The sequence below is a fragment of the Aptenodytes forsteri genome, unplaced genomic scaffold (genome assembly GCF_000699145.1).
Source record: "Aptenodytes forsteri isolate BGI_AS27 unplaced genomic scaffold, ASM69914v1 Scaffold146, whole genome shotgun sequence".
NCBI classification, from domain to species: domain Eukaryota; kingdom Metazoa; phylum Chordata; class Aves; order Sphenisciformes; family Spheniscidae; genus Aptenodytes; species Aptenodytes forsteri.
This window is the reverse complement of record NW_008795128.1, coordinates 5,834,141-5,847,247: the sequence shown is the minus strand read 5'-3', so window position 1 is coordinate 5,847,247 and position 13,107 is coordinate 5,834,141. Positions and strand designations below refer to the sequence as shown.

General features: G+C 39.2%; 1 protein-coding gene across 1 annotated transcript in view; it reads left to right on the top strand.

Moving 5' to 3' along the window:
* Positions 1-13,107, top strand: part of LTK (leukocyte receptor tyrosine kinase) — a 98,309-nt gene that overhangs the window by 32,087 nt on the left and 53,115 nt on the right. The window contains exon 2 of the mRNA XM_009277607.1: positions 12,802-12,915. Coding sequence (XP_009275882.1) covers positions 12,802-12,915 — 114 coding nt within the window. The remainder of the gene's footprint in view (positions 1-12,801; positions 12,916-13,107) is intronic.

Here is a 13,107-nt window from a genome sequence, read left to right as displayed (position 1 = left end):
CTGTTTCTTCCCAAAAGTGGTTTTTTTTTTTTTTTCTGCTACTTTTGCCCCTGCCACATCTTGGAAACAACTGTATATATTGAGCTGGTTGGTTTATATATCCTCTATTTAATTTAATATCTGAGTGTTTTCTCATTATTAAAAATAGACGTGGTGAAATATTTTTCTTGTTCATTGCTGGGCAGACTGTTGTGCAAATGGCTTTGTGTGTGTGAATATTACATTTGTGTGTGAGGGCACAGTGCACAACTGTGCATGCTCCCTTCAAGGCAAAACTGTATTGAGAAGCACTTTGCATGCGGTTTGCGCATGGGGCTTTGAGTATTAGCATGGAAACCACCTGAGAGCATGCAAGTTTTTAGGCATTTCTCTTCTGCTACCAGTATCCTCTCAATGTTGCAGAATTCACTGGTAGTCATGTGCTCTTCAGCAGAGAGTGGATTTTGGTAGGTTTTAATGAAACTAGGAGATGACATTATTTCTGATATGAAATTGCAAAAGGATGGAATTATCTGCCATGTATGGATTAGTTTCCAATCCCTCAATAATCTCCTAACAGATTCATACAGAAGCTGAATATTGGAGAAAAGCTTGTAGGATTCCATGGCCGAGTGTCCTGGTGAAGAAATTAGTGCTGGCTGTGATAGTTCTTCCCTCTCCTTTAGGTGAACTAGGAGGGTTGATAAGACAACAGTAGCGAAGTCTTTGCATCGCACTTTCCCTTTGTTTTGCTAAAAGCACCTTCCCCAGGAGGTTTATCCCACCATCTGTGTTGTTATACACAGTGACTCAGAGGGCTAATAGCAGAGCAGGAATGGGAACCCTGCTTGTGAGTAGTGTCTCTGCTAGATACAATGCTGTGGCGTGAAAGCCTGTGTTCCTAACTCGGAAGAGATACCAGAGAAAGATGTGTATCTAATAAAACTGCTTGTAATGATGTATGGAGCATCCTTATAGCTGACTTATGCTGGTATGCAAGGGTTAAGTTCTCAAAGGGGAATCCTTAGATGATAAAGAGCTGTTGGCAGTTATCCTTGTGTCAAAAGTAGATCAAAGAAAAAAGAAGTGCAGGAAATGTGTCTTTGTGCTTGGATAGCCTGTGTGAGCAGAGCAGCCCCTGAGGGATTCTTGGAGCAGTGCATAGGTTTAGAGCATTCCTAAGGCTATTCCTAGTAAAACAAGGATGGAAAGGAACATTAAGTGACCTCGAAGATCAAGGGAGCTCAAGGACAGCTTAAAATCACTTTTGTCCTCTCCACTTAAGTCATGTTGTGTGAAATCAAGTAATTGAAAATAATTTTCTTTTTACTAAATTGAATTCTACAGGATCAATTCCACATTTACTGAATAATTCAATCAAAACCTGGATCTGAAAATTATATTTCTTTCACTTTCTTGCTGGCACACAATTTCTCTTTTGCTGCAAACTGTTGCACTGCTGTGCCATGGAAGCTGAAGGGCAGGGACACAGAGCTCCTGCCACAGGCCACAAAATGCAGAGGCATCTGGAAGCTGGTAGCGGAATATCTCCTAGAGGGCAGCTGTCTAGCAATTATGTTTCCCTTTTCTCTTTTGCCTAATTTTATTGGTCGCTCTGGGCAGTTCACAGAGGGTTTTTTTGGCATCTCAGCATATGAGTTTGTTGAAAACTAAATATTCTGTCTCATGGGAAACTGATTTTGGAAATCTTGTTTCATTTCTAATAATGATGAAGATTCAAAATCTTAACATTTTTCACAAACCAAATTGTTCCAAATTTATGCTTTGACTTAATCAAAAGTAGTCATTCAGTATGGCAAACAGTCTGTTTTGCAAGCATTAAAATATTTTCCTTCAGCTAGGTATTACACCATTTTACTGCATTAATGTTACAAACTCTGAACTCAGACCAGATTACAGAGTAAAGAAGACATGTTTCAACCTTAACAAAATGCTGTAATAGTTTCCACGTGAATATTTGGAAGATATTAGTATTTCCCATTAAGTAATGGAACTGTCATTTTCATATAAAAACATGCCATGAGAAAATAGTCACTGCTCAGCATTTTACGGTCGTCAGCAGAGTGTGAGGCTACAGGTAGTCTTTTGAGGGAGCCCTTCTCTTCCACTTTCTAACTCTCTCTGCATCTACAGGCTTTGTATCTTCCTTCACGTTCCCTTGTGACTGATTATGCCTGTCACATCTATATCTGTGAATTCACACATACATACCTTCTTTTAAGCTGCAATTGAAAAACCCTATAATGAGTGCTGTTCTGAAGGAATAAAACAATTCTATTTCTTCCTCTAAATTTATGCACAAGAGCACAACAGTTTTGAAGTGCTGTTCCCTTGGAAGGCAAAATGTATTTCCATCATGTATTCCTTCTTGGTTCTTCTTTGGAGCTGCTTGAAAACCTCTATTAAGAGTTGGACACATGCCCCTTAATTTTATTAATCTCAGAGTTATGCATCTAATGTAAGCCAGTCATCCAAGCTATGCTACCTCTGTGATGATGATTCTTTGACAGTTTGTTTTAAAACAGGTATCTTCGGGTGCAATTTCACATCCCTTTCCTCTAATGACAAAGCCAGCTTGAAAGGCTGGCATCCTTCCTCTCCCCCAAGCTTGTCATCCTTCTGGTTTTGACAATGTAACCGTTTGTGTGGCCCGACTGTAAACTAGATTGAAAATATTGAAAGGTTAACCTAAAAAATTTAACCAATAGGAAAGGAAAATTTTCCTTAAGAATGGACGGTGTTTTTATTGCAGAAAAATGAAAAAGTGTTTTAAAATTTGAAAAAGGAATGAAAGGTTTCAAGAATAAAAAAAATTTTTTTTCACTTTTTGGTTCATTGAACTCTTCTGTTTTTGGGGTTTTTTTTCCTTTCTTCTTTTTTCCGCTTCTGTTTTGGCCAGTTTTTACGAACCCAAGAAGATCTATATTCCCTGTGAGAAAAACACAGTTATGCCTCTCAATTTATTTTAAATGTTTCTTTCCCCATTAATGTATATGGAGGAGCAAGGGAAGGAAAGGTACCAGATTAAGAGTTCAGGATTTGGAATTCCGCTGTCTCCAACACAGATGTGATATAAGCAGCAAATGTGTTTTTTACATGCCATCACCCCAGGAACAGCCCACTTTCAGATGCAAGGCTGTAGCTCAGACCAATGAAATTCTACCAAGAAAAACAGAAGTTGATTTCCAGTGAAGCTTTAGGTCATATGGGCAAATCCCTCTTATTCAGAACCAACATTGGTACAACCTGTGTTAGCTGCCAGTATCATGTCTGTACGCAGCTAGCAGAAATGGAGTAGATGCCTCATCTGCTAGCAATCACCCCAGGCTGAACAGAGAAGAGAAAGTAAGGTGGAGAGCAGAATGGAGCTCCCCTGAACAGTGCATCTTAAAGGTCCTTGGAAAGCCTTCGGACAGTTGGGTAGCATATGATTGATTTCTGGTAGCTTTAATAGAGGTGAGACACAATGCAAAACCTAGCCCTTATTATCTGTGAGTAATAAGCAGTTAGTATTATAAAAACAGACATAGGAGTAATGAGCAGCTGTGCTATAAAAAGAGAAATCTTTCTAAGTTAATGTGACAATACGTGCACACATGAGTATGCTCATGTATGTGCTACACAGTAGATTAGGAGGGTGCAGTAGATGGCATAGTTTTGGATTTCAAGAAGTGGTTTTGACATGCTATTTCTCAACTGTAATTAAAATAGTCATTCAGGTCTATTTCAGTACATGTACATGTACACTGAAAACTGAATAAGAATTCATAATTAGCAGGTTGCTATTCAAAGACAATATGCCAAGTTAGGGAAGTAGTATCAAGAGGAGGACCCAAGAATTCCATCCTGCATCTTATCTAATAGGTGAGTTTTGTGAGAAAAATGTAGATGGCATGGGCGAAACTTTTTCTGTGTGAGTTCTGTCTAATAGCTGTAGCACAGTGGTGGAAAACTGCAATGTACTGTATTCGGTGCTGGAACTTAGAGTCTTTGTTTTTTAAGCGCAGCATAGTGATTTTATTAGAAACAAAGATTTGAGGCTTGAAAGGATGAGTACACACTCTACAAAGCATTGGAGAGGAGAAAGAGTGGTTGGACAATGATTCAGGAAACATCACTATCCAGGGAAGGAACTGGCCACTGAGTGACCAACTAGAGAAAGCAAGGAAATGAGAGACAAAGCAGCGTTTTGTGTAACTAGAGTCAGCCAGGAAGCAGGCATGCTGTGAGCAGTGGGAAAGAGGACTGTAGGAATTTTGTACAACTGTAAATGTCTAGTCATTCTGTATGTCATGGAAACTGCAGATGATTTTTGGCAATCCAAGTGAATATTATAACAGGGAGTTGCTCAGTGCCTGGTTGTGAAAAACTCTTCAGACTGATCCACTTACCACCCTTCAAGGAAGATTCTTTTCAGCAGGTGGGCAAGGAGGTGGTGTTCTGTCTCTTGTGGATGGGATACCAGATAGGATTGTAACAGCTGAATAGGTTCTCTGAAGTAAACAAGCAAGGAGCTACCAAGGATAGTCCATACTAGCATAAAGGACTGGTTTTAGTTTTGCAGAATGTAACTAATTTTTAGAAATCTTCTAATGGTGCCAAAGAAGGAGGACATACAAGGTATGTTCTTCGATGCCATTCATGTTCTGCAGTGTCCTGGTTTCAGCTGGGATAGTTATTTTCCTTCCTAGTAGCCGGTACAGTGCAGTGTTTTGGATTTAGGATGAGAACAATGTTGATAACACACCGATGTTTTAGTTGTTGCGAAGTAGTGCTTACACTAGTCAAGGACTTTTCAGCTTCCCATGCTCTACCGACTGAGAAGGCTGGAGGTGCACAAGAAGCTGGGAGGGGGCACAGCCAGGACAGCTGACCCAAACTGGCCCAAGGGACATTCCATACCATGTGACGTCATGCTCAGTACATAAACTGGGGAAAGCTGGCCGGGGGGGCCGCTGCTCGGGGACTGGCTGGGCATTGGTCAGCGGGTGGTGAGCAATTGTATTGTGCATCACTTGCTTTGTATATTCTATTATTAATTATTATTATTACTATTATTATTATAAGATTTCAATTATTAAACTGTTTTTATCTTAACCCATGAGTTTTCTCACTTTTACTCTTCCGTTTCATCGGTTGGCGGGTGGTGAGCAATTGCACTGTGCATCACTTGCTTTGTGTATTATCATTATTATTACATTATTATTATTATTATTATTATTGCTATTATTGTTTTATTTCAATTATTAAACTGTTTTTATCTCAAGCCATGAGTTTTTTCTCACTTCTACTCTTCCAATTCTCTCCCCCATCCCACCGGTGTGGGGGGAAGGAGTGAGCGAGCGGCTGTGTGGTGCTCAGTTGCCGACTGAGGTTAAACCACAACATGCACATGAAACAATACAGAAAGTTAAAAAAAAAAGTCTGTAAGTATTCTGCTAGCCAGATGTGTTGTATTAGACTTGGGTCTATGAAATGCATGTCTATATTCTCTAGGGAAAAGAGGCTGTATGGTTTGACTGGCCTCCAGCTCACTGGTAGGGAAGCAACCTTCTAGACTTGTTAGGCTAGACTTGTTCGGATGGTGTTAAATTAGCAACCAAGGGAAATGATAGAAAAGTGAGGAATAAAACCCACTTGTTTAGCAGAGAGTCAAGGTGTCGAGAATAAAATTAATCAAGGCACCAAGGACTGAAAGAGAAGTTCTTTAGTTGCCTACTGCCAACATGATGAGGCTGGCTAATAAACAAGTGGCAATGGAATGGAATTACTAATTTCTAAACCTAAATGCTGGTAAGTTGGAATTTCTCAGACTAGGAGGGAGGATTCCTGTGATTGGAATTGACAGAAGTGGGTTGGGAACAGCATCGCATGGCAAAAATTACATTTCCTCTTTCCCGAGCCATTGAACCAAATGATCTTGAAGGCCAAAAGATCAATTAATACCTAAAATAAATGTTGATGTGCTTGCTGATGACTGCTATAGACTGTCAAATCCAACTAAAGACCTGAATGAAATACTAACTAGCCTGGTATGTGTAAGAGGAGAAAAAAAGCTTTTTTGTGTCTGTGTTGATACAAGTGGCATATTGGAGGTTTCATTCCGCTAGCATGAGAGCATCTTTGCAAATGTTGAGTAGATGACAATATCTGAATGCAAATCCTCATATCACATGTTAGGATATTGTCTTAGACCTATTCTTATCAAATAAAGAATTAAGGTGAGAACTGAGCTCAGAACTAAACCCAGACGTTATACAAGTGGAAGCGATGGTGGCTTGAATACACACTTCTTCGAAACACAATAAAATCTGAAGTGGTCTGATATGTACTTCAGCCTAGATATTCAAATAAATAGACTTTAGTGCCTAAATAACATCTGAAGTGCTATGTCTTGGTACTTCCAGAAGAGGTAAATCTCCCAAAGTTTAAAAACAGTGTCACACTAACTCAGTTGAAAGAAAGGCTGTGGACAGAAAAATGCAGATGATAATTGTATGGTTTGTGTGAACGGCTAGAAAGCCACAAACCTATAGCTGAAAGGGGAGACTATGCTGGTATAAAAAATAAGGAAAAAAGTACATTGCTTGCAGTAAAAGGAAGTTGAAAAGTTGAAAGTTTAGCAATAGATGAAGAAAGCAAAAGAAATTAAGAAGAAACCAGCAGCAAAGTTAGGAAGTCTAAGGAAATTTTCCAAGTGCATTAGTAGCAAAAACATCTTAGCAATGGTATGAATCTGTCATAGGTGTGTGTGGTAGGTTTGACAATAATAGGGACAAAAAGAGTTCAATAAATATTTCTCTTCTAGGAGAAAAACCCCCAACGATTGATGCTTCACCGTCACATAGAAATAATGCAATAGTTTTCATAACAACACAGAGATGTTGTGAAAAAACAGTTATTGAAATGCCTAGTTTGTAAAACAACTAGTCAAGACAGCTTGTGTTCAAGAATTTTGAAAGAACTGGCTAAGGAGCTTTAAAAGACATCCGTGTGGAATTTTTCAGTAAATGTTGGGATACTGAAGAAATTCTGAAGAACTGGAAGAAAGTTAATTTTGCATTAGTATTTAAAAAGGGTAAATGGAATATGCTAGATGGCTGTATTTGATTACATGTGCTGATACACTCTCTACTCATGTGAATAAGGCTACTTGGTAATAGAAGATTGCTGCCTTAACATCAGTCTGAGTAAAAATATCAGAATACTTGGTACAGGATTAAAGAACTAGAAAAGGGTTTATAATTACATGTCAATCTAAAGGGCTTATTTGAAAAGACTTCTTGTTGCAGTGTAATTTTTTTTTTTAGTGAATTTACAAGTTTGACAAAAGTCATAGTGCAGATGTAGGACATTCCAACTTCAGTCACGTACTTAAATTGGTATCTCTTGATATGTACTCTAGTGTGTGCCTGGGCTGGTACAATCGCTATGTCACATGTAGGTTTAAAATAAAAGTCTAAATGGGAATCATTGTCGATTAACTCTGCCTGTAAGTTTCCTGTAAGGGTAAGTTCTGGGCTATTTAACAGTTTTAGCAGTAAGTCAGAAGACAACATGAAAACTGTACTGATGATCTGCTGATAACATAAAGATTAAGATAGGAAAAAATAAGGCAGAGTCCAACTCACCAATACAATAAAACCAGGTATCTCAAAGGGAAATAATATAGATATGGAGGGTGGGAATACCTGTTCTGGAAGGAAATATGCCAGAGAGAGACTTGATGCCATGGTGGATGATCAGCTAAGAGGATTTATTTTGGCCAAAATGACTGATGAGATTGTTGCATGGATAAACAGGGAGATCTCAGGAGGGAGCAGAATGGCCATTCTGCATAGCATGGCATTAGTGTGTGCTGATGTCTGCCTTTCAGCAAGTACCCTGAAAAACTGGAGAGGGCTCTAAGAAGAGCCTAAAGTATCACCTTATGTAATAAGCTTTGGCAAAACTGCATTTTGTCATGTTGCTCCCCTTTTTGACCATTACCTGCAATCTATCTGGACAGAATACAAAAAGAGTAAGTAAGCAAGGGACGTGGGGACCAACCAACTAATGAGCGAAGAGTAAAAGAGTTTAATAGCAAGCAGCAGGAAATCACAGTGACATTTTCAAGGTGAAAGGTTAATAACTTAAAGCTGTAAATACTCATGAAAGAGAGAGATTATTTACTGAGCTGAAAGTGGAAGGTTTAGGAGTAATTGAAAAATACTAGGATAGGTAGTAGACAAAGAGTCTTCTTTTTGTCTAGTCTGACTTCCTGACGGTCAGATCTGTTAGTCTGTATGTTAGTTTATCTTCTCAGAGAAGCAGTGAGAAATATTGGGTTGCTATTTTGATATTAGATGGGGAAAAACGCCAGAAAATGCTCTAAAGGAAATTCCTATTTTGGCAGGAAGATGGCTTGACTGACCTGGAATTGATTTCCCATCATGAGTTCTATAAGTATTTTCTGTAATTTTCTTCTCTTCTGCAAAGTAACATCAGGATTCAGGAAAAATTTCAGCCCTGCAGGTGTCTGAATACTTTTTTCTGTGAGATAGTGAAAGAAATGGAATTACCTTCTGAGTGCTGGAGGCTTCTGATTTTACTGTGTTCAATTACAGAAGCAGCAATGGATTTGTGCTGTGCTGTTAAAAGGTCCCATATTTTTGCTGTGACAGTTGAATATTGTTGCATTTACTGTTTCTTCCTGATCATTTTATGTTCCTTAGTGGCAGACTTAGCTTAAAATCACAGATCTCCTTTCTCTCCATCTTTTATTTCTTTTCACTTAAATCATTGCCTTTTGCTGATCAAGACAGTGAAATCATGTAGTTGATAAGAGATAGTCTTTATTATTTGTTTAATGCTGAAATTCATGTCATACAAGAATTACATACAAGCATGTATGAGAGGATATGATGTGGGGTTATTGGAAGCATCTCTGGAGTTCCCAGTTTCAAAGGAAAGTGAAGAAGAGTTTCTGTTAGTGACTGTGCGCACTAGATTTTCAGTTCAATCAGAGGGGTTGAATGAGTGAGAAAGAAAAATAATTGACATGTAAAGTAAGAGTGTAGGCTGTACTGGAGTGTTACAAAACCACTATCCAGATCCCATGCATGGATTCATCATACTGTGAGTCCTCTTCTGCTGAGTCATAGCCAGAAATTCTTTGCTATGAGGAAATAAATGAATGGGGGCATATGTCTGTGGGTGCATATGAACAAATTCCTTGCCTGTCACTGGGTCTAGGGTCTTCTGTCCAAGTATATTTTGTCTCTCAGTGAACTCAGCTGTAATGACTGCCTTCCTTTCCTCTCATATGCCCAGTTCAGTAAGTAGGTGAGTAAGGTTGCTACCAGGCATTTGAATGAACCCTCTTGGCTTTTTGCCAAAATTGAATAGGCTGTTGCTGACAGTCTGCACAGTGGATAATGTGATTAGCAGATCAAGTTTTTTGCAGTGCTCTTTGTGACAAAGCAGTAGTTAAGTTTTAATGTATCTTAATACCAGACCAGTGTCGTGGTTTAACCCCAGCTGGCAACTAAGCACCACGCAGCCACTCGCTCAGTCCCCTCCAGCAGGATGGGGGAGACAATCGGAAGAGTAAAAGTGAGAAGACTTGTGGGTTGAGATAAAGACAGTTTAATAAGCAAAGCAAAAGCCGCTCACCATGGGCAGGGAGGTGTTCAGCCATCTCCAGGAAAGCAGGGCTCCATCACGTGTAACGGTGACTTGGGAAGACGAATGCCATCACTCCGAACGTCTCCCCCTTCCTTCTTCTTCCCCCAGGTTTATATGTTGAGCATGACGTCATGTGGTGTGGAATATCCCTTTGGTCAGTTGGGGTCAGCTGTCCCGGCTGTGCCCCCCCCCAACTTCTTTTGCACCCCCAGCCTGCTCGCTGGTGGGGTGGTGTGAGAGGCAGAAAAGACCGCGACTCTGTGTCAGCACTGCTCAGCAGTAGCGAAAACATCCCTGTATTATCAACGCTGTTTTCAGCAGAAATCCAAAACACAGCCCCATACTAGCTACTATGAAGAAAGTTAACTCTACCCCGGCCAAAACCAGAACAACCAGCAAACTTCTTTAGACGCTTCTCTCAACGGTACAAAAAACTTTTGTACCCTGTTTGTCTCAGCCATCACCAATGGCAATGGATATTTTTTTCACACTAAAGCAGTAAATTCATGTTTCAAGAGCTTAGGCCTCTGTTCATGGTAGTCTGCCACTGGAATTTGTGTTTGCTAATGAGAAAGAAGAGGAAAATACCAAAGGTGTTTATGTAATTGAGGGGGGGGAGGGAGTGCGAGTCAAATATTTTGATTAAGTTTTAATTTTGTCAGGAGGAGTGTCTCCAGCAGAACTTCTGCCATGACTGTACTGTGTTTTGTGGGTCCATGATATTCAGGCTATTTCCAAAATACACAAGCAGCTTGGAGCATGTGAGGAGATGGGTGGGTGGAACAGACTTTACAGAAAGCCCTAAGGAAAGTAAGTACTGAAGCTACAGCAGTGCTTAACAAAGATCAGGAGATACAGAACTGAACAACATCTCAACAGACACAGAACATAAGCTGGGAGGAGCAGAGTCAAGCTGTCAAAAGGTCTTGTTCTCTTTCCACAGCAGAATTTCTTTTAATATGGTGAAATAGATTTGTTTGCAATATGTGATTGATTTTTAGCATGGATTTTTTGGACAGTTTTATGAAGAGATTCCCCCACTGTTTTTCATAAGGCAAGCCAAGAAAGGCAAGCCTTTCATAAGGCTGGCCAAACAAGAATTTGCATTCTTTTTGAGGATTTCATCCCCTTATTGAAGATACCTTACTTAGCAGACCAGTGTCAGTGTCTTATATAGAGTGCAGAATCAGCTTTTCAAACATTAATGTCCCTACATGTTTGAACACAGAGGCAGGAAAAAATGTAGTGTTTGACAATAGGTCTGCTGAGACCACAGGTTGGTCATCAGTACAGCATGTGTCTGCTGCAGCATGATGCTGCTGCTCTGTTCTAAAGTTATCCTTTCCTTAGAACCCCATGAAGACTGATGGCTGTTTTCAGTACTGGAATAAAAGATGGAAGGATACAGCATTCTCATGCTATGAAACATTTCACAGCATTTTACTCACTGCGTGATGCACATTGTCATATATATTAAATGAAAATTGGTTTAGCAGTTTTAAAAAAACTGCTAAAACTAAAAGCAGTGGTAAGTTTGAAAAAGTTGAACATATGTTTTGGGTTTCGGGGTTTTTTTGTTTTTCTTTTTCTAGATCCTTCTGTATGTTTTCATAATATTACTGTTCAAATTAGTTATGTTGAGAATATCTTAGCTGTTATCAATAGCGTATATACATCTTTGTTTCAACTGCAATTCATGTGGATAGGATTCCTGTCTCCTCTGACATGATTTCACATTTTTATATTGCGGAATTTATAACCCCCATGGCTGAGGCTTGAAAGCAACTCATTTTGCATCTCTCTGTCTTTGAACACCTTTTGAAAACAAAGATGTTTGTTCTGGTCAACTTGTTTATGATTCCTAGAAAAGAAAAGACCAGGGACAATCTTAAATAAAGATTACTGCATGGTTAGTTTGGTACTTGTGTATTTTCACATGCAGAGGTTAAATAAATAAAAAAGCTATTGGTGGTATGAGTTGTTCCAAAGAGAAGTCAGAAGGTACTGAATATTTAATTGTCAGAAGTACTACAATGAATAATAATTTTGGTAAATTTGTTTTACTTTGAATAACAAAAATTTGATCGAGAACACCACCTCCATTTAAAACCAGCTAATCTTGGCATGCTGGATTTAATATTCACATTAGTTAAGCAGAAAATAATTTCTATGGCCTTTTATATCTTCTGTGATTTTGGTCTTTTTTCCAGCACAACCAAACTTTACATCAGGACTCTAAGATTTGATCTGAATAAAAATGCACAAATGCATATGTATGGGTGTCATGATTATGATCAAATGTCACAGTTACCAATGAAGGTTTTTACAGATACATGACAAGAGAATCCCTGAGATAGAGCAGTGCAGGCAGATTAATAAGAAGGGTATCGGAGAGACAATGTATTACTAGACATCAGATACAAGAAAGTTACCTGATTGCTTTGAAAATCCATGCTTCATGCCTGGCAGTAAGAAAGAAATCTGTTCTCTGAATATGTGCAATGTTGCAAAGGTTTCATTAGCGTTAGTTTCAGATGGGGCGTTGTTGTTGTGTGGTGAAGATGAGAGCACTTATTCAGGTCCTCCCAAAAGATTGCTGATAAATCCATGTCATGTACTGTATAGCTAACATATATTTTACAGTTGAACTCTTCTTCTACTCATAGAATCATAGAATGGTTTGGGTCAGAAGGGACCTTTAAAGATCATGTAGTCCAATCGCCCTGCCATGGGCAGGGACATCTTTCACTAGATCAGGTTGCTCAAAGCCCCATCCAACATGAATGCTTTAGAGGTGTAGTTGTTGGCAGGCATCTAGAGGTACTGTTACTGCAACATGGGCACTACTGGAATATACAGTGTCTCTTTAGAGGTTATATGCTGGTAAAAATGGGGGTGGAAAAAGAATAGTAAAGAATACGTTAGTAAGTAAAATATTTTGTTGTAGTTATGTTTCTGGGAAGTGGCAGGGCTATTTTGAAACATCATCAGGACAGTACCGCACCAGTACACTGTAATGAGGGTGGGTGTAATATAACAGGGCTTTGTTGAATATATGTTCATGTTTAACAATATGGGAGCATAGTTTTGTATAGAAACACCAACTCTTCCCCTGTTCTTTTTGTTTTGTTATAGTTGTTGTCTCCTGTTCTGAATCACATGAAGAAAACTCTTCTTCACCAAATCCACCTCAGAAGCTCTCCCTGATAAAAAACAGGATGGTGTCATTGCATCAGCCTTCTAAACCAGGTACTACAAGTCCTCTTCCTTACATCCTCCTTATTTCTACTTCAGAATCTAGGTGCAAGATAGATGCTGGGACTCACAAGGACCCTTTACCAGAAAGCAGTGCCACTGGCTTTCTGACTGGAAATGGAGCAATGACTCAAAAAGGCCAGTGTAACCCTAAGGGAGTCCCTTACTTCCTTATTAAAAAAACCC